At 39.5% G+C, this 25,790-nt stretch overlaps 1 protein-coding gene across 4 annotated transcripts; it reads right to left on the bottom strand.

Annotated features, from left to right (window-relative positions):
- Positions 1 to 255: 255 nt before the first annotated feature.
- On the bottom strand, positions 256 to 25,790 carry LOC132280199 (uncharacterized). 4 transcript variants are annotated; one of them, XR_009471493.1, is made up of 5 exons: positions 25,045 to 25,789; positions 2,542 to 2,681; positions 1,851 to 2,437; positions 1,536 to 1,705; positions 256 to 798 (listed from the first exon to the last, which is right to left on the bottom strand). XR_009471493.1 is itself a non-coding variant. In XM_059782370.1 (5 exons), the coding sequence occupies exons 2-5, from the start codon at positions 2,665 to 2,667 to the stop codon at positions 792 to 794; spliced, it is 948 nt and encodes a 315-aa protein (XP_059638353.1). In that variant the 5' UTR covers positions 2,668 to 2,681; positions 25,045 to 25,782; the 3' UTR covers positions 256 to 791. The 4 variants fall into 4 exon arrangements, 3 of the variants coding, with proteins under 3 accessions (XP_059638353.1, XP_059638352.1, XP_059638354.1); XM_059782370.1 differs by having other exon boundaries at positions 1,536 to 1,763; positions 25,045 to 25,782; XM_059782369.1 differs by having other exon boundaries at positions 1,541 to 1,763; positions 25,045 to 25,775.

The raw sequence follows: 25,790 nt of genomic DNA, 5'->3' as shown, positions 1-25,790 counted from the left end.
TATATAATAAGGGAATTTGCATATCTATAGGGTCCTATAGATATATAGCCATCATATCTAAGGAACCGTATAATGTGATTGAATTTCTTGCTCATTAGTAAACAAGAAATCATTTTCGATATATATAAGGTAATGATCGAGCAAGAATTTCATCGACAGTGTCCGTAGATGTATAAAGATAGACATTGGATTTAGTAACAAAGAAAAAACTAATAAATAAAGGGAAAAAAAAATTAAATTGTACAGGAAAAGAAAGACATCCAAACATATATAATCATTTCATTCGATGATGATAAGATACAAACAAATAATTAGCCGATTATTCATGCTGGATGCACCTAATATGATAAATTTACATTGGGACGTTCCACATTTAAGTTTTATGGAACGAGAATTATTACTTTCAAAATGGATACAGAACTGATGCTAATTGCTAATAATGAAATAAAGACAACCTCGTTGTTTGTGGATACCAGTAATAAAAATTGGAGAAAACATTCCTAAAGTTTTGGAAACCCAGCCGACTTTTCAAGAAACTTTGAGGAGACCACTTTTTGTCACTGCATTTTTAAAATATTACATACTTGAAAGTGATCATGATTGTCAGGATCCAACTCTTAAAAACGTTTGTACTATTGGCCCAATTCTTGCAATCCTCGTCATGGTCAAGAGCGTCACATTCCAGTTTTCCAAATAATTAAGAAGGCATTTTGTAGGGCTAAAATCTTTTTTGCAATATGATTTCCAGCACGATACATACCAGTCCACTGACAGCAAATACCATGGTGCCCCTAAAACCTGGAAGAACAAAATTGAATCATCAATTCCAACACAATTACGCAACTCTTGAGAGAGAGGGAAAAAAAAAAAATTGAGAAAAGGAATATTAAAGTGATAAAAATGAGCACAAATGGCATAACACTGGTAGAAGTTTTAAACTAAATTGGTTAAAAGCATAAAGTGACAAATAAATAACATAAATTGATTTAAGTTAAAGTTACATAGTAAGCAAACATGTACAATATCAGATTATATGCATCCCTTGCTAAAAACTGGTTTTGTGACGACACCAGTTGCTTTAATAAGTAGTGAACTTAATAGGAAAATCAAATATAGTGCGGGCACAAACTGGAGTAGAACAATCAGTGAAAGGGCATTGTTATTGTGATCAGCTCATAAGCTACTCGCTGCTAGCATAATGAACCAGATAACAATCTGCAGAAAATATATTCAGCTAACAATTCTTTTCTCCTAGATAACTTTATACGGAGTAATTTACTAGAATAAAGGTAAAGAAAATTGTATTAGTAAAAATAGGCTTATAGGAGCAGAAATAAGTGTGATTGTCATGATGGAGTCTAGAATATATAGAAAACACAAACTTACTAGGATTACTTTAATACTGATGAAATAGAGAAATTTAAATTTCCCCTTATTATTTATTTTTGTTTCTAATGCCGGGTGAGCAACACAAGATCACAGTAATTACTTTCTCATTTCAGGAATTTAAAATACTATAAGAAAAGTAAAAGTACCAGACTTCAAATTCCTCATCAGACGATTCTTTCGGGATGATCTCATATCGTGGAATATTCAATCGATCATGCCTGACTTCTGTTTCAAAACCTCTATCGCCTATGGGAAAACTCTCTCCCACGGTCAGATGCGAAGCTATATACGCAACTCTATTAGCTACCGTGTTTCCCTGAGAATATTGAAATGATATTTCATATTTATCAAATTCTAACGAACCAAAAATTTTGCTGCATCACAATAGTTTTATATCAATATAATTGGAAACTTGAATATAAATTTTAAGAATAAACTCAAACTTTATACAAAAAACTTACTGATAAAGTCCAAGACATTCAATTGGTATATCGTTCTCACGATTTAGCACCTTGACAATTTTTTTATGGTTAATCTCCAATAATATATCCTTTGCTTCCAATCTCCTTTTAAGAATTTCATCTATCCCATGAAGCACTCCAAGTAACAATACTTCATCTCTAGATGTTGCATCAGGAAATGGCTTATAGAAAATTTCCAAAATCCTTCCCCTACAATCTCTTAATACTTCTCCACAACAAGCTTCCTTGGTCCCACCAAGATTTTTCTTAAAAAACACAGAAACATTTAACTTGTACTGTCCATCGAATGGTGCTCTCCAAGAACAGAGTACTGAGTATTTTAATAGTGTCATTGGAGAACTCTCCAAAACATAAATTTGCTGCTTAAACAGGTAATTATAAATCCTTTTTTTGTACTTTTTAGGAATCCAGAGTACCAACCACATGAAGTCATTTATCGAGATATATCTGGTCTTGGAAACCCCAGCCACATGCCAATCAGTGTTGCCCTTTTTGAACAACCCATAATTTTCTAATATAATGTTGTGCTTCTGTTCGAAAAAAAGTTGTTGGGGTCCACAAAAAACCTGTTGTTTAAAGATCAAACAATATAATTGTTAAAAAAAATTTGAATTAGATAAAAAATAAAATTAAAAATTAAAAATTAAAGTTATGTATATATTGAACTTACGACTAAATTGGGGATGCAATTGTGGATGCTTTTAAAATTTCCTTCGTTGATAAAAGATACAGAACTTGCAATAAAATTGTCAATGTTTGGAAAATTTCCTTCCTTGATGTAAATGGCACGCACCATTCGATGAAGGATTCCTAAGGAGGCAAAATATAAAAACAGCATTAAAGGCAAAAATATAGTAACAAATAACAACGAAAAGATAAACATTTTAATCACATGAAGCCAGAATCTTTCTTGATTGTTTTTAAGAATCAGGTACAAAAATAGAAATGACAATCCTGGAAGTAAATTCACGAATTAGACGTGTACGTACGATGCTTTGGGAAATGCTCCCGCTTGAAATTGAAGTTTGAAAGATACGGTTTTCACTATTAACCCAAATGAAACGATTTTATATGTTTAGCCCTTTAATTCATTTATTTATTTATCTATTTTATGTTTCCTGATAACCCAATTATTTTTATTTACATTTCAATTTTAATTCTATATTTTTCTCAAGCACTACATTACTATTAGCAACCGGTGGTCTGAACAAAAAAAAAAAGTTGAGACTACATTACTTCAACTGATGTTGAACAATGTAGACTTGTTAAATTTCCCCCCTCATCTTCAAAGGGTTCACATCAAATACACCATGCCAGAAATAATTAAGAAAATAAATAGGAGTGAGGTAAATAAAAAAATTGCTAAGCATATTATTTCGAATGATATTCAATTCAATGTGGTTCAGACTCGATCTTTTATTGATTTCGTGAAGAGTGTATCTGTATTTGAGTCCTAGAATTTACGTTGTATGACTCAATCATACAAATTACCAACTTACTCAACTTTATGCACGAAGCTAATACCAGATTCTACGATGGAAGTTGAGGCATACGGTGTAAATTTGCATAAAATGGGATTTATTTTATTAATTGTAACATTTTCTTTTATTGTCTTTACAAGTATATGATATAGAAGAAAATATATAAGATGTGTATAGCTTAATTTTTTGTCCCGAATTTTCAGCTCATACGTGTTATACATGTATGTATCCGTATTCGTATTTTTCTTTTCCGTTTATTTGGCCGAATTTTGCAATGTATTAAAAAAATAAATAAATAAAATAAAATAAAATAAAAAGAGTCGAATTATACTCATACATTCCCAAATCCTCCTTCTTCTCTTTTTCCTTAGCGTAATTTACTAACTATGATAATAATAAAATTCCCTAGAAGAGGGAAGTTATAGCTAAACACAATGTAAAAATTCAGATTGAATTAGATATTCGAAACATTTCATGCTGTGAACAACATGCTCTCATTACGGGCTTTTGTCTTCATTTTTTAAAACTAGCAATGACAAGCATGGAATTGATGTTCTGGAACGATAGAAATAAAAGACTGCAATTTGACCTTTGCAACTGGGCATTAGTACTCCAAGTCCAAGGCATGGATTAGAAGTAATGAAACAAAATTCCGTTGATAGATGATGTAATGTTACTTATAAAGACTGAGCATCAGCATTTCAAGATATCTTCAGCAATAGAGAGTTGCATTATATTCTTTGCGCGATAGAGAGGGCAAGGATAAGCGTCGACCTGTCTTTAGCGTGACCTTATGTTTGTGACAAGTCTGTATGAAGAGGAGAAGGTTTTTGGAGGTAGTAAGACTACCGCGCATTCTCACTTTCGGGCTATTGTCGTCAAATGGAGGGCACATCAAAGTGGATGTGGGAGTGCCGAGAGAAGGAAAGAGACTTAATAACTGTGCCTTTTTGGTTTTTTCTACACAGAAGTCGCAAGCCTCGAGAAGACAGAAGAGTGGGCTATGAAGTCTTGAATGGTGATGACTGGGGTGTGTGACTTCATTGCCGGGGACCCAATACTTCTATTCAAGCTACATTCTCGCAATGAGGCAAATAAGGTTTTAAAAAAGGGAAAACCATAATGGGGAGATGCTTTTTTAAATACAGAGTGGGATTCTCTGGCATTATGAGGAAGAGCAAGGAATGGCGAATTCTATTGTATGGTGTGCAGCTCCATCTATGGTGCCATCCACAATTCGTTGCAATTGGGGATCAGTGTGGTGATTTTAAGGGCGTAAAAGCAAATGAAAAGGTAAACATGAAAAGAATAAAATTTTAGGCATGGACAGAGAGGAGAAACCCGCTTTTGTGATGGCGGGGGACGGGAAGGTGTTTTATCAGGTGGCTGTGTTGGAAGAACCATGTCAGAATTGACTCTGACAGTAGCATCGCTCAGAGATCAACATGAGAAGTTGTTAACTCAAGAGAAGGATCGGTGGTGAGAGAAGGACGAAGCCAAGTGTGCATCGGAAGTATGCCGGAAATTGAAATATGAGAAGTAGAGGTAAAAGGGACAAGAGAGGTTGGGGACAAGGGTCTTTGCAAGCGCCTGAAGCACGTAAAAAGAAGAGGCGAACAAAAGGAGAGGGTCTTCTTAACAACCAAAAAGGGGTGGGAGGCAGCTCGGTTGCAACATGGCATATAGGGGATGGCAATGGGAGAGATGTCACGCGACATGTGCCGCTATTAATGATCCAATCATAAATGCAAGCATTCGGTCTAGGTTTTAAAATTTTGAAAACATAGACCACCACCTCAAACAAGAATGAACCTGCTATTACTGATCCAACCCGAAATAAAAATACTAGGTAGGAGTGACAATAACTGATACGACATGAAATAAATGTGTTTACGTTTGACTAATCGTGCTTGGATTGCAATAGTGTCATCCCATACCATAGTTGTTAAGGGCACACCTAGGCTCTAAAAAAGTCCCAGGCTTGTCGAGGCTCAGCTAGAGAGCCTTGACCTAGTAAAGGCCAAGCCCCTTCAGTCAGGCTCACTGGCATGCACTTTTTAGTATGTCCCAGGCTAAAAAAAAAAGTGTCTTTCAATTTTTGGGTAAATTCCACTTACCTCTCTTGATTCCCCCTGCCGTTGGGACACCTGACAGAGATGAACAGAATATTTTAAGGTAAGTGAAATTTGTTCTCTATTTTTCAATAATTTATTCATATCATTTTTCTTTTATCAAATGACTACTAAATTAGAATGTCACTATGGGCGATTTCACCCCACTAGGGGCGATTTCAAGGCGATCGTGATTTTGTTTTTCAATTTCAGTTTGCGATGAAATCTTTTTTAGAAATTGCAAGGATTCCAAGAATTTCACTGAGAAGGGATGTGAAGTCAGCAGTTCCACATCGAGAGCCGTCTTTGTACATCGACGAGGAGCCCGTCGGAGGGAGGAAATCAGTTCTCTCACCTTGCTTGGTCGGTCGTTTTGACAAGGAAGTTGGGGGATGTGATCGGGTGGAGGAAGGGGCGGTGTGAGCATGGAATACGTCCTGTGGAGTGGGGGTTACTCCCTTATCCGATTCGTTGCTCCTATTCAGGTTTCCTTCTCAGGCAAAAGCTCAACGTGTGTTGAAGGAAGGCCGGCGTCAATGCGGATCTGCAACCTTGTGGATCGATGTGTGGTCTTTTAGGGTTGGTTGTTGCGGCGTCCTTAGAGACAAAGGTCTCAAACAGATCCGGATGTTTGGACTGCCCCTTCACCTATGGTGTCATGCTTTATTTGTTGAAGTAGGGGAGTTGTGCGGCGGATTTATGGGAGTTGTTGCAGATGAAACAAGGGACGCCGAAAGCATTCGGATTACAGTGAGAATAGGATCGACCTGTCCGCAATTCGTGTTTATTAATGATGACACCTTCTATTACAAGGTGGCGATCTGGGAAGAAGTCGCGCCGGAGTTGGTTCCCTCGACAGAGACTCTTGAATGCAGTGACGGGTCTCATCTTATGACTGAGGAAGGATGGAATTCGCTTCTTAACAAAGGGAAAGAAGCGGTGCAACAGGTCCAACAATGGCTGAAAGATAGAGAACTTCAAAAAATTTGTGCGAGGAATCAAGTAGCCGAGACGCGCCGGTTAAGCGCGTTGCAGCTGACAAGAATAAAATTACACGTGGCGCTCGTAGAGGCTCACTTCCAGATTCGTCCCTATCCTTATCTACAAGGGTTGGTGAAGAGGTTGGGTAGGGCCGCACAAATTGGCCTAAGGTTGATTTAGGTTGGAGGGGTTCAGGGAAAGCTAAAGTGTTAAGTTTTGGGTCTGGGAGGAATGGGCTCAAGTTCAAGCCTGACTTTGGGCCTAAGACAGCCCACACTAAAAGACGGGTATTTAGAGGACCCAACTCACTTTCTGTTTCCTTTCTCAACGAACCAGATCCATCTAAAAGACAAGCCCAGGTTCAAGCTCAAATCCAAAACCAAACTCTCTCCTCTTCTTCATTTCAGCGTCGGACTGAGAAAGAAAAGTGGAGACTGCCGGTTGCTTCAGCTAGTCGCCAAGGCACTCGATGGACTCGTACTGAAAAACATAAATGGGTAGCATGCTCTCCTTCTCCTTCTCCTTCTCCTTCTCCTTCTCCAGGTTTGACCTCTGTTTCTCATTCTAAGAGCTCATTTTCTACCCCTACTTGTGAGGTGATGGGAAATGGTGGCGGTGGTGTGGAGTATCGTTTGGATCATAAGAGGGGTTTTTCTGAGGCCATTGTTCCACGGGCTAAAGAGTCATTGTCTTCAATGATCACGTCCGGAAGTGTTAGTTGTTCCAACGGGGTCATAGTATGTGTAGGACGGGACCTTCATTTCAAGCTGACAGATGATTTAGCCATGACTTTACTTAACGAACTTAAGCTCTTTGTTGCTCTAAAAGGCTTAAATGGTTTACCCTCCGTGACTGGGACGAATTACACCCATGATTTGATGACAAATTTTACGGATGACCATGGAACAGAGCTGAATCTGCAATTAAACTTGTATCAGAACAGTGTTGAAAGCAAAGGGGAGGAGTTTGAAGATCAGTTTTCTTCTCAACAGATCTGTCCTCTTCCCTGCGATATTGATCAATCTGACGTGGACATTATGGAACCCTTAGCAACTGTGCACCCTGATTGCCTAGAGACGACAAACGATTTGGGTATGGACTAGGTGTTTGATAATATTGGCGAGGTCAGTGAAGCTTTGGGTGTCTCCTCGGAAGGTGATGATGACCGAACACAATCCATTCTTCATGTTATTGTGGCAGGAAATAACCATACAGAGACCTTTAAAAGCACAAAAGTTGATAAAAATAGGAAACATGCACATCGGAAAGGAGATCAGGAGGTTAGAACCTTATTTCCAATGTCAATTACGAAGGGAAGGATGGAGTGAATAAAGAAGGGGGAAGGACCAGGAGTGGGAAGCAGGGAGGAAGGGCATTGATTATTTTTGGTTCTCAATGAAGATACGAATTATTACATGGAACGTCCGTGGATTAAATGATCCGGACAAAAGAAGGGTGGTTAAAGTTGCTGTGAGGAAGTGGAATGCCCATGTTATATGTTTGCAAGAAACCAAGTTGGCTTCTATCACTGATGATGTGGTTAGAAGCCTTTGGGGAAGTAGGTTCTTGGATTGGGAAGCATTGAACGCCTCCAGCACATCGGGCGGCATTCTTATTATGTGGGATCGCAAATGGATGTCCGGAACGAATTTCTGGAAAGGGCTATTTTCTTCGTCATGAGTGTTTCAGATGGAAGATGATACTTTCAGTTGGGTCTTTTCTGGAGTTTATAGACCCGTTATTGATTGTGAAAGACCTGTTTTTTGGCAAGAACTCGTTGCCTTGGTGCTTAGGCGGGGACTTCAATTCTGTTCGATCTCCATTTGAGATATCCACAGGGGGGAGGTGGTCTCCGGAGATGACCCAGTTCTCTGACTTTATTGATGGTCACCTTCTTATTGATTTGCCATTGGAAGGGGCAACTTTCACTTGGTCAAGCGGCAGAGACCCAGTTACTCTATCAAGGCTAGATAGATTCCTGAATTTTGGAGATTGGGAGGAGAAGTTCCCGGATGTCACTCAGGCAGCTTTGGTTAGAGTCACGTCTGATCACGAGCCCTTAGTCCTTGATTGTGGAGGTATGACATCTAGACGCACACCATTTCGCTTCGAAAATATGTGGTTGAGAGCTGAGGACTTCCAAGGGAAGGTCCAGTCCTGGTGGGGGGAAGCAACGTTTACAAGCTCTACCAGTTATGTGCTTGCTAAGAAGTTTCAGATTCTCAAATATGAGCTTAAGAAGTGGAACAAAGAGGTGTTTGGGAATCTTGAATGGAAGAAAAATAGAGTCCTGGCTTATATTGCTGAACTTGATCGTCTTGATGAGCTAGGGCAAGGCTCAGAGTCTCTGCGCTCTAGAAGAGCATCTTGTCTGGCGACTTTTGCTGAGATTGCTACTATGGAGGAGATTTCGTGGCGTCATAAATCTCGAGCTCTGTGGCTTAAAGAAGGCAACCGCAATACTAAATTCTTTCACAGGCTTACTAACGCTCATAGAAGATACAATAACATTGGGCACATTCATGTGAATGGTTCAGAATTGTGGAAAGAAGATGAGGTGCATGGGGGAATTGTTTCTTTTTATCAACAGCTCTATACCGAGACTTTGGGATGGAGACCCAAATTTGACAGTTTGCATTTCGATGCTATTTCTATGCTGGATAGTGATAGGCTTGACGTTCCGTTCTCTGAAGAGGAAGTTCTTAAGGCGTTATCCAATTGTAATGGTGATAAAGCTCTAGGGCCAGACGGATTCACTATGCGGTTTCTTAAGGAGAGTTGAGAGGTGGTGCGCAATGAGGTAATGGACAGTGTTATTAAAGGCACGCCTAGGCACGCGCCTAGGCACTAGGCACCTACAGGCGCACTCATAATAGCCTAGGCGCAGCGACCTTCATTAGGCGCGCGCCTGGGACGCGCTTGATGCTTTTATTCAGGAGCGCCTAGGCGCGCCTGATTACTTATCCATGTGTTATTCAGCTTTTTCCATGTGTTGTTCACTTTTCCATGTGCTGTAAATTTGTCTTCTTGTGCAATAAAAGAATAAAATAAAGAAAAGAAATGCAATGATCAAATAAAAATGGATACAACATAGAAATGTGAGAGAGTGGAACAAATAAAGAAAGACCAAAAAGAGAAAGAAATAAAGGGGAGTAGTTTATTGCAATGAACTTTGTCTTCTTGTGCAATAAAAGAATAAAATAAATTTACCATTCCTGCTTTTTTTTTTTTTTCCTTTTTCTTTTTCTGTTCTGTTTTTTTCTTCTTCCTTTGAGATTGTTTAAGATTGTTTGGTTTTATCACTCAAAACTGAAACTAAATACCTTCTATTTGCAGTTTTTCTTAATGGAGCTTTATTGTTTTAATTGGGCTATTTTGCTGGTTGCTTTATTGGTTTAATTGTGATATATTTAGTATTTTTATTACTGGATGTTTATTGTTTAATTGTGTTCTTTTTGCTAAGAATTATTGTTTTAAATTTTTACTTGTGCGCCTCACATCACTCGGGCGTGCACCTCGCCGTGCACCTCGCGCCTAGGCTCCAATGCCTTTAATAACTATGGTAATGGGCACGTTTCAGGATTTTCATTCTCATGGCACATTTGAAAAATCATTGAATGCATCTTTCATTGCTCTTATTCCTAAGAAGGGCGACGCCTCTGACATTAAGGTCTTCCGGCCAATCAGTCTAGTGGGATGTATGTATAAGCTTATTGCTGAGGTCCTTGTTCTTAGAATGCGAAATGTTTTGGATGGAATTATTTCAGAGTCACAAAATGCTTTTGTTGGTGCAGATTTTAGATTTCGTTATTATCGCAGGAGAATATGTTGACTCTAGGTTGAAGAGTGAAGTTCCTGGTGTCTAATGCAAACTTGATATCGAGAAAGTTTATGATCACGTGACTTGGAAATTTCTTCTTTACTTGCTTCGAAGAATGGGGTTCGGGGATCGATGGATAAAATGGATTGACTATTGCATCTCGTCCGTTATGTTCTCTGTGCTTGTGAACGGCTTTCCTGCTGTTTTTTTCTCGAGTTCGCGTGGTTTGAGACAAGGAGATCCTTTGTCGTCTTTTCTATTACTTATTGTTATGGAGGGATTGAGCAGATTAATGAAAAAAGCAGAGGATCTGGGTTACATAGGGGGATTCACAGTTGGTAGAGATGTTGCTAATCAGATTGAGATATCCCATTTGTTGTTTGCAGATGATACCTTGGTTTTTTGTGATGCTGATGTTTCCCAACTCAGGTATTTGAGGTGCATTCTTACATGCTTCCAAGCGCTGTCTGGTCTTAAGATTAATGTTGGAACGAGTGTGCTTCTCCCAGTGGGGGATGTTTTTGATATTTCCACCTTAGCTGCAGTTCTTGGGTGTGGAGTGGGTGCTTTTCCACTCCCTTATCTGGGCTTACCTTTGAGAGTATCCTCTAGAAGAGTGGGGACCTGGGATCCGATAATTAACACGTATGAAAAAAGATTGACGGGATGGAAAAAACAATATCTTTCGAAAGGGAGGAAGGTCACTCTTATTAAGAGCACCCTCTTGTCCCTTCCCACATATTTTTTATCCTTGTTTCAAATCCCGTGCTCTGCTGCTGAACGGATCGAAAAAATTCAGAGAGATTTTCTTTGGGGTGGAAAAGGAGAGGAGTTTAAGTATCATCTTGTTAATTGGGAGCAAGTTTGCAAACCTTTGAAGTTTGGCGGTTTAGGCATTCGGAAGTTGGTCTCTTTTAATAGAGCCTTATTGGGGAAGTGGTTATGGAGGTTCGATAAAGAGCGTCATCAACAATGGAGAAGAGTTATCTCGTGTCGTTTTGGGGAGGAGAGTGGAGGTTGGTCCTCTCGTCTTGTATCTATCAATGGAGGCGTTGGCGTTTGGAAGTTCATTTGGAAAGGTTGGGATGTGTTTTCCACCCATATTCAGTTCAAGGTTCGTAATGGTACGAATGTTAGATTTTGGGACGACTTATGGTGTGGTGATTAGTTGTTGTCACTTTCCTTTCCTCGTCTCTTTTGTATAACCGAGAATAAGCATGCTTACGTAATTGACTGTTATCATCTTGATAACAATGGAGTTATGTGGGATGTGCGTTTTAGGCATTCTTTTCAGGATTGGGAGATAGCAGAAGTATGCGTCTTTTTGAACCTATTGTATAGACAAAAGGATGTTGGCAGAGGTTGTGATGACATTTTGTGGACCCCCTCTCTTCATGGTAGATACGGAGTTCGATCCATGTTTTTGTGTTTGTCTAAATTTATTGGACATAATTTCCCATGGAAGTGTATTTGGCGCTCTAAAGCTCCTCTTAGAGTCGCCTTCTTTGTTTGGACTGCTACCTGGGGAAAAATTCTAACATTGGATAATCTGCACAAGAGAGGTAACACCATTGTTAACTGGTGCTGTCTCTGTAAAACTGATGGTGAGTCCGTGGACTATTTTCCGTGGACTATTTTCTTATGCATTGTCCTGTTGCGTCTGATTGTTGGAATCTCATATTCAGTATTTTTGGAGTTCAATGGGTAATGCCTAAGCATTCTTTTCAATTAATGAATGCTTGGAGAAGATGCCCTGCTACTCGTCATGCTCATGATTTTTGGAGGGTCGCCCCACACTGTGTTTGGTGGTGCATTTGGAGGGAGAGAAATAACAGAAATTTTAAAGGAAAGGAATCGTCTTTAGCAAACCTAAAGTCTCATATTCTTCGCTTTCTTTTCTGTTATGTAAGAGGCAGCGCTTGCTCCTCGATTGATGATTTTTTTATTCTCTTGGACTCTATTGGTCCATAGGTTTGACTTCTATTTTTTCGTTTTTGCGAATTAGGGACGCGTTCCCCTTTTGAACGTTTTTCTAATATATTTTTTACTTATCAAAAAAAAAAAAAGAATGTTTGATATCATATCATGATCATATTTTTCAACATTATGAAATATTTGACAAAATCCATAACTTTATAGTTGCATTTAGTGCTTAATTATGAATACTTACGATAATATATGTTTAAAGTAGTGCATAATGAAAATTATAATTATTTCAGATTCATAATCACATTTAATTTGGTTAATACATACGCATATGAAATTATTTATGAGCATTAATTAACCTAATCCTCTCTTAGTTGATATATCAAAATCCCATTTTTAAAGAATTTTTTATTTTTTGGGCACATAGCTCAAATTGTTCTTATTACACATTGATTTTATTGAATTCATCATCAATTGGTGTTGTGCATGTGCAAAAGAGATGAGGAAACGGTGGATCATCTGCTCCTGCATTGCCCTTTGGCTCAGGATTGTTGGGGTTTACTTTTAAGGTTCTTTAGGTCATGCCAAAGTTCCCTAATGCTTTGGTGGAGGCTTGGAGAGGGTGTATAGTGGGGGCCAAGCTCGGGATTATTGGAGGGTTGCGCCCTTATGCGTCTGGTAGTGCTTATGGCTAAAAAGGAATAGAAGATCTTTTGAAGGAAAGAAGACTCCTATAGGGACTCTTAAGTTCTCTATTATTAGCACTCTTTTTTGTTCTCTATTAAATGAGGTCGGGATTATTGGAGGGTTGCACCCTTATGCATCTATGCATCTGGTGGTGCTTATGGCTAGAAAGGAATAGGAGATCTTTTGAACGAAAGGAGACTCCTATAGGGACTCTTTAAGTTCTCTATTATTAGGACTCTTTTGTTAGGTTCTAGGGAGAAATTGTAATTCTATAGAGGAAATTGTTGATATTTTGGGCTCTTTGAGTATTTAGAGGCCCCATTTGGTCTTGTGTTTGTTTTGTGGGATGCATCCCCTTTTGGGCGCTTTAATACAATCTTACTTATCAAAAAAATATACATTTATTGAATTCATATGCAAATAGAAAAGATATATGTATGTTGATTTAACTAATTTATTGAAGGGTTAATTTCACAAACAACCCCTTAGGTTTGGCCAAATATCACGCTCAAACATCTTTCAAAAATAACTATCACTTAGGTCTATTTCTATTTTTCCGTTAAAATCTCCGTTAATAATATAAAAAAGACAACTATACCCCCTTATTTTTTAATCCTATTTATTCCAAAATATACATTATACCTTCAGTTATATAAATAGAAATAGACCTAGTTTAAAATATATATATATATATATATATATATATATATATATATATATTATAATCGCAAATATATATTGTAGGTGACGACATCTCTGTGCCATCAACGGAGAACGGCTGTAAATTGCAGCGTTGATTTTTTTAACAAACTAACAAATTGGCGGCGGTTAGCAGTGATGGGTGGTGGTGGATATTCACGGTCCCGTGGACGGTGGTGGTTTGGTGGGAGGGACGCCGAACCAAAGATTGCAGGTGGAGTCGATGGTCTTGACGCCTTGGATGGGCTTGGAAATTTTGAATTGGGTAGAGCTTTGGCGTGGAGGATCTGTACCACCAACCATCACCGTTCACAGCGGGTGGAGCTCTTTTGCAACGTATTTGCCAAGGTGCCTTCCAAGCTAGCCGGCATGAACTCTCCGCCGCAACCGTACACGGTGTGGCCACCAAGTCCGACGACGTGGATTTTCAGCCACCCTGGGACCTAGTTTCCTGGGTGCCGCTTCATATGGCAGTGTGTTAGCTCCATCTAGGGTCAAGACGAGTTACCTAACTCGGTGGCAACTCAATCTCCTCATCTTGCTCCTCTTCCTCTTGATCCTCAAACTCCATTAACATTTCTTTCACTAATACAACAACTAATTATATATAATCAATATATATATAGCTAACTGTATGACATATATATTGTCAATTTTTGTGTAATTTGATTTGGGGGTGTTACAATAACAGTTAAAAATAATTAAATACAAATTCAATTCAATACAATTAAAAATAAGTTACAGATTTAATAGGAGTTCCAAAATAATTTATACATTATAATAGGAAACTAAAGATGTGAGGACTGTATATAGTATGAACCCATTATTGAAAAAATAATAATAATAATAAAATAAATAAAGAAAGAAAGAGGGTGTTTTAAAATTAATTATGTGTATGTCCATATCTAAAACTAATTATGTATATATATATATATATATATATATATATAGTATAAACCTATTATGGGTTTAAACAAAATGGGTATCTATAGATATATGTGTGTGTGTGTGTGTGTGTGTTTAAACAAAATGGGTATGTATATATATGTATGTATATATAGTTTTAGGGATATTTTTGTCTTTTATCATTTTTTAGGCTAAAGAGTTGTTTTGATAAAGTCAAAGGATATTTAAGTCATTTTACATTGTGTCATAACTGTGCAATTAACGATTGGGGTGTGAGTGAAAAACGGAGCAAAAGTTTCCAATATAAGTGATAATTATTTTCGAAAGATGTTTGAAGGTGATGTTTGGCCAAACCTGAGAGGGTGTCAGTGAAATTAACCCTTTATTGAATTGATAAGTTGAAAATATTTCTTACTTTTTTTTTTTCCCCCTAATTGGAACTCACACACACTTGTCTGTTCTGAGACTTGAACCCCTGACCTCCCTTTGAAAAGTAAGAAGCCGATACCGCTAGGCCACTGGTTATTTCTTATTTTAATATTGACAAGTATGTGTTGAATAGTTTAATTAAACTTTATAAACTTATAATGTGTCCCAAAATTCTTAGGGTGTGTAGGGAATCCAACTTTTTATGGTAGTGGGTTTTTAATACTTTCTTATTGCATTGATAATAGTGAATTTCCAAATTTATCATTGTTAAAAGACAAAATAGTACTCCGTAATTAGTGCACTCCTTTAATTAAATCAATGTCAGAAGGATAGTTTGGGAATGTTATAAAAAATAGTACAACCATTTTTGGAATGGGAAATGTATTTTGGGACAATCCAAAATAGAAAAATGGACAAGAATTTTGGAATGGAAGAAGTAACTAATATATATGATGATCAAATACGCACCTTCCTTTGATCAGCCATGCACATATGTTGCACCTTGTGTTTAGGATCCAAAAGACCTTTGGCACCATAGTGCACATTGAACCTTCAACAACTATGACCCGAATTGACATGGTAACTAAATGTGTCATGTTCGTGTTTGACTTGCAAATCCATTTATAACTAACCTGTGTAATTAAACGTGTCGGATAAATATGTTGTGTTCGTGTTAGAAATGACCCATTTAACACAATGTCTCGTGTTCGTGTTAGAAATGGCCCTAATAGTATGGAATACTAATTAAAAATAAAAGTATACATAATCTAGACTACAAAGACGACCAAGAAAAGCGATTAGTTTCTTTAGCAGATTTGTCTATACTATTTATTCTAGTTGTGTTTTTCTTTTTTAATAAATAAAATGTATTAGAAAGCATTCAAACGGAGAACGCATCCCAAGAGATAAACAAGGAACCAAACAAAAACCCTACGGAGCCAAAGAACCCAAAAAGTCCACAATCTCATCTAAAGATATACAATTTATTGTAGCATGGCGCTTTCTCGTGCTTTGTGCTTTCTGGGTTTTGTGCTGTTACCACGTTCTGGAGGAATGAAGTCCTACTCGACAAGGACATTTAATGTAAGAATTTATAGCACACAAGATTTTATTTCGAGGGAGTGGGAGAAGATGATTCTGACGCTATTTAGGTGGCATTGGCTAGACCAGTCTCAGGTCACATCCCTTTGTTGCGGGACTGTGGTGGATTGTGGCAGAAAAAATAAATAAATAAATAAATAAACACATTCAGATTTGAAAACATGTGGCCTCAGGCGAAGGCTTCAAGGAGATAGTGAAGCATTGGTAAGAAAGGTATGAAGTAGAAGGTAGATAGAGCTTTTTCCTTGTTAGCAAAGTTCACCTTTTAAAAGAGGATGTTCTTTTTTCTCAAAAGTTCAACCAAACACACACACCCACTATATATATTATGCCTCCACTGAGACTTGAACACTCAGCTTTCCCCATTCTGGTTTGGGAAGGAGAGCTTATAGCACCTAGGCTAGTGACCATTCGTAAATATAAGATTTTTTAAATGTGCATGTTAAGAAAGGAATAAGGAGGTGTTTGGGAACCCTAATTGGAGGAAGGACAGAATATTGATAGCAATTGTTGTGTTTGATCGTACAGAGGGAGCGGGGGTTTAGACAAGTTAGTGAGGTGCAGGGGAGAGGAATGCAACCTTAGTGCTCAGGAAGATTGCTATATTATAAGAGATTTCGTGGCGGCAAAAGTCCAAGGATTTTTTGTAAGGACCCGCCCAAAACCAGTGTAGATATTGGCTATTTTGCACACTCTCCCACATCGCTGGAGGGGAGAAGTTCCTGGCATTTATATGTGTCGATACCCCCTAACCATGTAGATGCGTTTTGAGCAAAATCATGAGCACCAAGAGGAGAGTGTGCAAAGTGGACAATATCTACATGGGTTTTAATTAGGTCATGACAAATGGTATCAGAGCCCATCCCCAGCCGAAAATGGGAGAGCGTGCATAAGCGCACGGGTTGGCCAACAATGACGCTAGGTCCTAAGAGGGAGTGATGGTAACTTCCCACATTGTCGTGGGAGCAGAAGTTGTTGATGCTTATATGTGTGGACGCCCTTAACCATGTAAGCGCATTTTGAGCATCGGAGGACAGTGTGAAAAGTAACAATATCTACACAGGTTTTGGGTGGATTGTGACATTTGTGGCTCAAGGAAGGGGATTGAAACACGAAATATTTCATAGGTTTTTTTTTCCCGCATGGTTAAACAACTGAAATGTATGATGAAATAATTACATATTGGGCAGTACAAGCCCAACTAAGTGGAGCAAAAGAAGCCCAATGAAGGGAAACAAGGGACAAGCCCAATCCGAGGGAGTACCCATATTGGAGAAATCCTAGTGAATGTTCTTGTGTGGAGCAAGGAGGATGATGTTAGTACGGAGATTATGTCATTTGAACAGTACTTGCATATGGAGAGCATCAAGCAACAACCACTGCTGGATGGTTTGGACTTTGATGTGATCTCAGCAGAGGATAGAGAGGAGATACAAAGACCATTCACGGAAAAGGCGATGGTTTGTACCTTGAAGAGTTGTGACAAAGATAAGGCACTGGAAGGTGGTGAGGAAAGAGTTAATGGGGGTGGTCCACTCTTTCCAGGTGGGATGACCGGTATGAGAAATGCATAAACGCCAATTTTCTAACACTTATCCCAAAGAAGGGGGGCGAATGACATCAAGGACATTAGACCAATTAGTTCAATTGGTAGTGTTTACAAACTAATAGCTAAAGTCCTACCTTTGAGGTTAAATAAACGGTGAATGATGTAATTGGGAGACCCGGAATGATTTTGTTAGAGGGAGGCAAATATTGGATTCTGCTCTAATTGCCAGCATGTGGCTCCATGCTGAGGAGCAACGTGCCCGTGTGATGTGTAAGCGTGATGTAGAGAAGTCTAAAGATGTAGGACTTTCCTGCTTTGTATGCTAAAGAGGATGGGTTTCAAGGAGAGGTGGAGGAGGTGGATTTATTTTTGCATCTCTATAGTGAGGTTTTCAATTTTGGTGAATGGGGCCCCATTTGGGTTCTTTGGTAGCTCTAGAGGGTTGAGGTAGGGGGTTCCCCTTGTCCCCTTTGTTGTTTATTAATGTGAGGGAGGCATTCAGTAAGCTGACGAGGAGAGCAGTGGATCTGGGCAATATTAGAGGTTTTAGAGTGGGCAGGGATACGTCTTTGCAGTTGGAGATAATCCCATGTTTTGTTTGTTGATGAAATAGTTGTATCTGTGAGGCAGATGAGGCTCAATTCAGGTATCTTCAAGTGCTTTGGTGTGCTTTGTGGTTGTGTCTGGCCTAAAGGTCAATATAGGGAAAAGTGCGTCGGTGCGAAGGTGGGGGAAATGAGACTTTCTGGCTTATATTCTAGGGCGTGCAGTGGGACATTCTGGTCAACGTATTTGGGTTTACCATTGGTAGATCCACTGACAAGGGTGGCTTCGTGGGATCCATTAGTTAGATCGGTTCAAGAGGAAACTTACAAGGTGGAAAAAGCAATATGTATCAAAGGGGGGCGACTTCTACTCTTGAAGAATACCCTTTTGAGTCTTCGAACCTAGTTTCTCTCCGTCTTTTAAACTCCAGCATCGTTGTTCAGAAGATGGAGAGATTCCAAAGGAACTTCTTGCGGGGCAGTAAGGAGGACAAGTTCAAGTATCAACTTTTTAATTGGGAGGAGGCCCATTCAAGTACATGGTCTCGGGATTCAAAGGTTGGACTTGTTCAACAAAACCTTGTTGGGGAAGTTGCTTTGGAGATGCGTGATCAAGTGTTATGGAGGAGGGTCATTAGTTATAATTCAGGAAAGGGAGGGGTGGTTGGTGCTCCTTGGAGGTGCGTGCGCTGGCAGGGGTGGGTGAGGAAGTTATCAGGAAGGGTTGGATGAATTCTCAACACATGTTAGGTTTCGAGTGAATAATGGGAGGAGTATATGGTTTTGGGTAGATGACTGGTGTGGAGAGAGATTATTTTTTTTTTTTGATAAGTAAAACAGAAAGACCAATAAATAAGGTAATCGTGGGTGTCCGGGCCAGCTTGCGCGCACCTCGACTAATCCCATGAGGCCCTAAAGTTAACGATCGGACAAGCCGTAAGCCTCCAATGGCCTTGCGGAGTCTCGAACTAGTGACCATTGGGGAGCAAAACCCAAAGCCTGACTAGCTGAGCTACCCCGCAAGGTTAACTGGTGTGGAGAGAGATTATTACTCGTGGTTTTTCAGAGACTGTTTCGGATTGCAGCACACAGACTTCCTACCATAACCGATTGTTATCGCCTTAAAACAGGAGGCTGATTTGATATATACAATTCATAAGACCATCTCAAGATTGGAAGGTTGAGGACTTTGTTGAGCTATTGGGGCTGTTGTATAATTTGTAGATCGGTGAGGAGGAGAAGGATGAATTTGAGGTCCTCCCTTTTATAAGTGATTAGTGAATGTGGAAGGGCTGCATTTTTTCTTGTAAGGCTATTTGGGCACACAAAAACCCCTTTAGAGGTAGCTGTCTTAGGCAAGGTTGTTAGAATCGGGATTCTACGTACAATCGTTTTGGGCTCCGCAGAATTGGAATCGTAGAATCGGATCGTGAATAGTAAGATTATACCAAACTAATAAAAATACAACTCAAAGTAACTTTCTAAACAAAAACTATCCTTAAACAATTGTCTAAGGAGTATGTTCATATAAAAAATATTCAAACAGATCTTTTAATTTTTAAATTTTAAATTTTCTATTTCCCTTTTTTTTTTTTTTGGGGAGGTAAGACAAAATTTATATAAATGCAAATATTACATTGGGCTTCAAAACCCTGAAGTTTGCAAAGCCCGTCAGCCCCAACTATACAATAGAACAAAGAAAAAAGAAAAGAACAAGGCACAAGACCAATCTGGTTGGATAAAACCATAGCAACAGATGAGAGAGAGCAAATTTCCCTGTTCCCCTGTTGCAATTTCCCAAATATCAGTGGCAGCCGGCAGCCCCTCTCGTGTTTCTCAGGTAAGCCCTCTTAATCTCTTGTTCTCTCTCTCTCCTCCTCCTCCTCCGCTTCTTCTTCTTCTTCACCGAAACCCCAGCGACTCTTTTTTTCCTTTTTTTTTTTCCTCAGGCATCTTATCTCTTCGTCGGAGCTGCTTTGTCGACCGCGAAAGAGAAGGAATTGTGGCACTATGCTAATCGATCTAGGGCTTCTTCTTATTCTGACAACTCTTAAACCCAAAACAAGACCACAAACATGGAGTAATTTAGAATCACTGGGATCGTATAGAATCGTACGATCCCACGATTCTACCCACACTCCCAGCGATTCTACACAAGCAACGATTTTTAGGCGATTCGGATCGATTTGGGCGTGTTGGATCGTAAAATCGTGCGATTATACGAGTTAGAAACGCGATTTTAACAACCATGGTCTTAGGGCGGACAACCTTAGAGAGGATTCTGACCATTGATAAACCTCAGGAGAAGGCAGAGTCAGCGTAGCTGATCGTCAATTGGTGTTGTATGTGTAAGATGGATGAGAAGTCGGTGAACAATCTACTCTTGCATTGCCCAGTGACTAGGGACAGATAGGGCTTTATTCTTGCCTGCTTTGGTGTTTCTTTGGTCATGCCTCATTCTACAAACAGCATGCTTACAGCTTGAAGAGAAAGTACAATAGAAGCAAGTTCGAGATGCTTGGAAAATTGCTCCTCTTTGCTCGTGGTCAGGTATTTGGTAGAGAGAGTAATAGGAGATCTCTTGATGGGAAGGAGACTCCTACTTGGGCACTCAAATTCTCTATTCTTTCTATATTCTTATTTTTGTTAGTTGTTATGGTAAACGGTTGAAATTGTAAATTTGTAGAAGATATGATAATTTTAGGGATATTTTGAGGATATAGCATATTGTTTTGGCTGTGAGCTTTCTATTTGGGTTATGCTCCCTTTTCAAGCGCTATTTTATGATATGTTACTTATAAATAATACTCCCTCCGTCCCAATATAAATGTCACTTTTAAAATCAATGGAAGTGTTCTACCAAAGAAAAACAGCCAAGGGAGCACTGTCAGTGTCACTAAGTGGGCTCTCGATTTTTCGCACTTCCTAATTGTTATCCACCATCTCATGAGTTTGTTTTTGAAAACACGAGAGAGAGAGAGAGAGAGAGAGAAGAAAAGGAGGGGGGGGGGGGGTTGGTGAGGGAGGGTTTCTGAAGTAATTTGTTAACCTTGCATGAAGATCCTGTATGGAAGTGCCCCTAGCTATTTCTACCAAAAGCTCACTCCGGATGCTTCATATTCCACCTATAACAACAGTATTCATTCTAAGGGATGGAGAATACCAGAAATACACAAGAAAGTGGTCTACAAGGCACATAATCTTGTTCAATGGAACTCACAAATTAATTGAATAATTACTATGGGGGTCATAATAAAAGGTTCCTGACAAACAATCTAGCCTGATGCTACAATTCCCCTTCCAGAAATGTTGAGCTTAATTGAAATACTGCAAAAATAAACCACCTATTCTGCTATAATCTCCAATATTTAAAAAGAACATGAAGCAAAAACAGAAGTAAGGTAATTGACATGTAAAAATAGGCAGAGACTACAAATCATAGTTTCCTATTACGCCCATGAATCCCACCGCTGGCAAAATTCCATCTTTTGCGAATCAATGTCTCCCAGAAACTAAAGGCTCCCTCACATGGATTAGTCCTTAGAAGCTTTCAGAAGGAGAGGACTCCTCTATTTAATTTACTCTATATGAACATAGGACCTCACTGCAGAAAGAGCCCTCTCTGTCATTGTAACCTTCAATGCCTCTTTCCTTCAGAAAAATGTAAACACAGCATATCATCACCTCTTTACAGGGGCACGCTATAAACCAAGTCTAGTTCAAATGAACAACTTTTCAAATGAGCTTGAGTTTGCAACAATCTCGGAAGGCGATAGAAACGGGCTTGAAATGCCGTTTGGGGAAGATGAGGAGTTGGCGGCTCTAAGAAGCTGTGATGGGGATAAAGCTCCAGGGCCGGAGGGGTTTACTTTAGCTTTCTTTCATCAGAATTAGGAGGTGGTGAAGGCTGAGGTGATGGGGGCATTGGATTCTTTTTTTCTGCATGGTTCTTTTGAGAAGAGCCTCAACGCTTCCTTCATCACTCTTATTCCCAAAGAGGGTGGAGCATGTGAGGCGAAGGAGTTAGTGTTGTTGGGGTGGTGTATAAAATTATTGCAAAAGTCTTCAATTGTGGAGAGTTCTCAAAGGGGTGATTTCAAACTCCCAGAATGCATTTGGTGGAGGGCGTCAAATTCTGGATTCAATTTTGATTGCTAGTGAATGCATTGAGGCTAGGGAGAGAAGTGGTATTCCGGGGGTTGTTTGCAAGCTGGATATCAAAAAGGCTTATGATCATATTTGCTGGAATTTTTTAGAGTACCTGAGGGAGAGAATGAGCTTTGGGCAAAAGTGGAGGTCGTGGATTTTTTTCTGTATTTCGACTGCTCGATTCTCTGTTTTAGTGAATGGATCCCCAGCTGGTTTTTTTGCTAGTTCCCTTGGATTGAGGCAGGGGGACCCTCTTTCCCCATTCTTATTTATTATCGTCATGGAGGCCTTTAGCCATCTGATGGGGAGGGCGGGTGATCTTGGGTTCATTCATGGATTCTCGGTGGGTAAAGCTCCAAATCAGTTGGTCATCTCCCACCTGCTTTTTGTGAATGACACCATTGTCTTTTGTGATGCTATCCACCTTCAGTTGAGGTATTTACGGTGCGTACTGGCCTGCTTCCAAGTTGTTTCAGGGTTGAAGATTAACACTGTGAAAAGCGAGATTGTACCAGTTGGAGAGGTGGATGATATTCATGCCTTGGCATACTCTGGGGTGTGGGGTTGGCTCTTTTCCGATCTCCTACTTGGGACTCCCTTTGGGAGCCTCATCAAGGAGAGTTTCTGTGTGGGATCCGATTGTTGAGCGGTTTGGGAAGAGGCTTGCAAGTTGGAAAAAGCAATACTTGTCCAAAGGGGGGAGGGTTACACTTATGAAAAGCACACTTCAAATCTTCCGACCTACTATATGTCGCTATTTCCGATGCCTAAGACAGTTGTTCGAAGACTTGATAATATTCAAAGGAAGTTTCTGTGGGGGGTGTAGGAGGTGAGTTCAAGTACCACTTGGTTAACTGGGAGAGGGTGTGCTCTCCAATTAATAAAGGGGGTTTGGGGATTCGAAGGCTAGATGTGTTTAATAAGGCATTGTTGGGCAAGTGGTTGTGGAGGTTCGGGAGAGAAAGGTTCAAGCTTTGGAGGCGTGTTATAGCTTGTCATTACGGGGAGGGCGATGAAGGGTGGATTTCTAGGGAGGCTAGGAGCCTAGAACCCTAGCAGGTATGGGCTCTTGGAAACTTATCCGTAGAGGTTGGGATGAATTCTCCAAACGTATTCGGTTCAAAGTTAGAAGCGGAAGTAATGTCAAGTTTTGGGAAAACAAATGGTGTGGGGATTCGGATTTAGCCAGTAGATTCTCTCGCATTTACCGGATTGCTATGGCTAGAGATGCGGTGGTCGCTAACTATTATCGACTCGATAATGGGAAGGTGACTTGGGATGTGTAGTTCCGCAGACAGTTTCACGATTGGGAACTTTTGGAGGTTACAGACTTCCTAGCATTCATCTATAAACAGGTGGTGGTTAGGGTGAGAATGGACGAGATGTTGTGGGTGGGTACCCCGAGAGGAGTGTTCGAGGTCAATTCTTTCTACAAATGCATGTTGGAGCGCCTTGGCCCTATGTTTCCTTGGAAAGCCATTTGGAGGACAAAAGCTCCTCTGAAGGTGGCATTATTCTCGTGGACTGTCACTTTGGGAAGTAGCCTTACTATTGATAACCTTAGAGAAAGAAGTCATATTGTGGTTGACATGTGTTACATGTGCAAGAAGATGGGGGAATTTGTCAACCATCTCCTTATTCATTGCTCAGTAGCTAGGGATGTTTGGGCTATGTTTTGGGTTGCGTTTGGTCTTCCATGGGTGTTCCCAAAATCCACGGTCGACTTGTTAAAGACTTAGAAAGGATGGACAGTGGAAAGTCGAGTCAGAGATGCTTGGAGGGCCACTCCCCTTTGTATTTGGTAAGGTCTGTGGTGCGAAAAAAATAGGAGATTCTTTAAAGGAGAGGAGTCTCCCATTTGGGCTATTAAATACAATATTCTTACTTCTTTATTTTTTTGCGTATATGGGCGGGATTGTAATTCAATGGATAGTCTTTTGAATTTTGTGGATAGCTTAAAGCTATAGAGCCGATTGTGGGTCCGCCGTTGTCTTCTTTGGGATCGCTCCCCTTTTGAGGGCCTTTTATAAAACCTTACTTATCCAAAAAAAGTTCCTTTTGGGATTTGAATATGAAAAAGGAGTTGGAATTGGGATTAGATAGGAATTAAAATGAAATTCCATTTGTATGTTTGGAACAATTGGATTCGAAAGAAAGAAAGAAATTCAGTTTTTAGTTTGGATGTAAGATGGGATTCGAAGTGAAAATATTATTATATATAGATATAAAATTGTAAAATGAGTATATAAAAAAAATGAACTTTAACTTCTCAAAATGTTCTAAACTAGAAATTTGTCTGATTGCTCGTAAATATCTTTAAAATATGTTTTTTAATAATTCTAGAACCAATTTTATAATATAAATAAGAGTAGGCGCAAATTCATTGAGCGTGATATAATAGTTTAGTGTTTAAACTTGAGTGCAGTTGGAAGATGTGATATGGAATGGAATATAGAAATAAAAGAAAAACTACAGGGTAGGAAGACATTAGACATACGGAAAGCACTCAAGAGTCTAGAGATAAATATAAACTAGAGAGTAAGAAGATCTTAGACATTTGTTTCCTTATAGACGGTGTGGGTTTGCATGGATTTGGTGCTTTGGAATTAATTAAAGAAAAATTAGTTCAAAGGATTAAATTTTTCTTCTCCAATCTACCCGGTATTTGAAATCCCATCAATTGTAGTCCCAAATTGATAAAGCAAATTCTTTTATAAAAATAAAAAATAAAAAAACCTATTAGTTACAAGCACAACTTAAATATCCGATTCTACTAAAGTAATACTTACTTTCAAGCTAAACGCAATGTCCTTGAGCTCCGTTACGATATTTCCCATCTTGTAGAGGCTCTGAGGAAGATCGATGTTGCCGAAGTAACTCATTCGGTACTCCTCCACGGACAGAGGATCATCATCCACCTCTTCCACGGCATTCAGAGAGTTGTCTGCAACCAGCAGTTTCAGCCCTTGCTTCCGGGTCACCGGCATGTCCATCCTCGCATATTTCTCGTCGTCGTTCAACACCTTGCGGGGGAACGTTGACCCGTCTTTCATAAATCGATTGAATGCTCTGTTTTTCTTACCTTCGGCATGAGGAAGTTGTTTTGAACGTAAGTCCGAATCCGAATTATTAGTTGGATTATCTGATTCGGAATTGGAGTTGATGGGAGCGAATGTGCGGAGGGAACAAACAGCCATTCGAGAGAGGAGCTTCGAGTAGATTGTGTTGAGAGCTCTTAATGCCATTGTTGCATCTAGGGTTTTTCGGTGTGAGAGGGAGTAGCTTAATGCCATTGTTGCATCTAGGGTTTTTCGGTGTGAGAGGGAGTAGCTTAATGCCATTGTTGCATCTAGGGCTTTCGGGTGTGAGAGAAAATGGGTATAGAGCTTTTGTTGCAAGTTTTTGGGTGAGAGAGATGGGAAGGGTGTAGGTTTTTCTTTTCCCTTTTTGGTTGGGGTGGGAGGCATACAAAACTCCAACGCGCCTTGTGACTTACAAACGCCGCCCTTCCTTTCTCCTTTTTTTTACCTATAAC

The sequence above is a fragment of the Cornus florida genome, unplaced genomic scaffold, assembly GCF_030987335.1.
Source record: "Cornus florida cultivar Cherokee Brave unplaced genomic scaffold, ASM3098733v1 CherokeeBrave_3.0.0_Hap2_Chr10, whole genome shotgun sequence".
In the NCBI taxonomy this organism is placed as follows: domain Eukaryota; kingdom Viridiplantae; phylum Streptophyta; class Magnoliopsida; order Cornales; family Cornaceae; genus Cornus; species Cornus florida.
Note: the sequence above shows the minus strand (reverse complement) of the source record. Positions and strands in the feature narration are given on the sequence as shown.

What these genes read in the sequence shown, in the direction of transcription:
- LOC132280199 (XM_059782369.1), bottom strand. Translation starts at nt 2,667, where the DNA reads ATGGTGCGTGCCATTTACATCAAGGAAGGAAATTTTCCAAACATTGAC. An exon ending in ATTGCATCCCCAATTTAGTC is followed by an intron (nt 2,438 to 2,541) that starts GTAAGTTCAATA and finishes TTTAAACAACAG; the next exon opens with GTTTTTTGTGGACCCCAACA. An exon ending in CGTCTGATGAGGAATTTGAA is followed by an intron (nt 799 to 1,540) that starts GTCTGGTACTTT and finishes TTGTTCTTCCAG; the next exon opens with GTTTTAGGGGCACCATGGTA.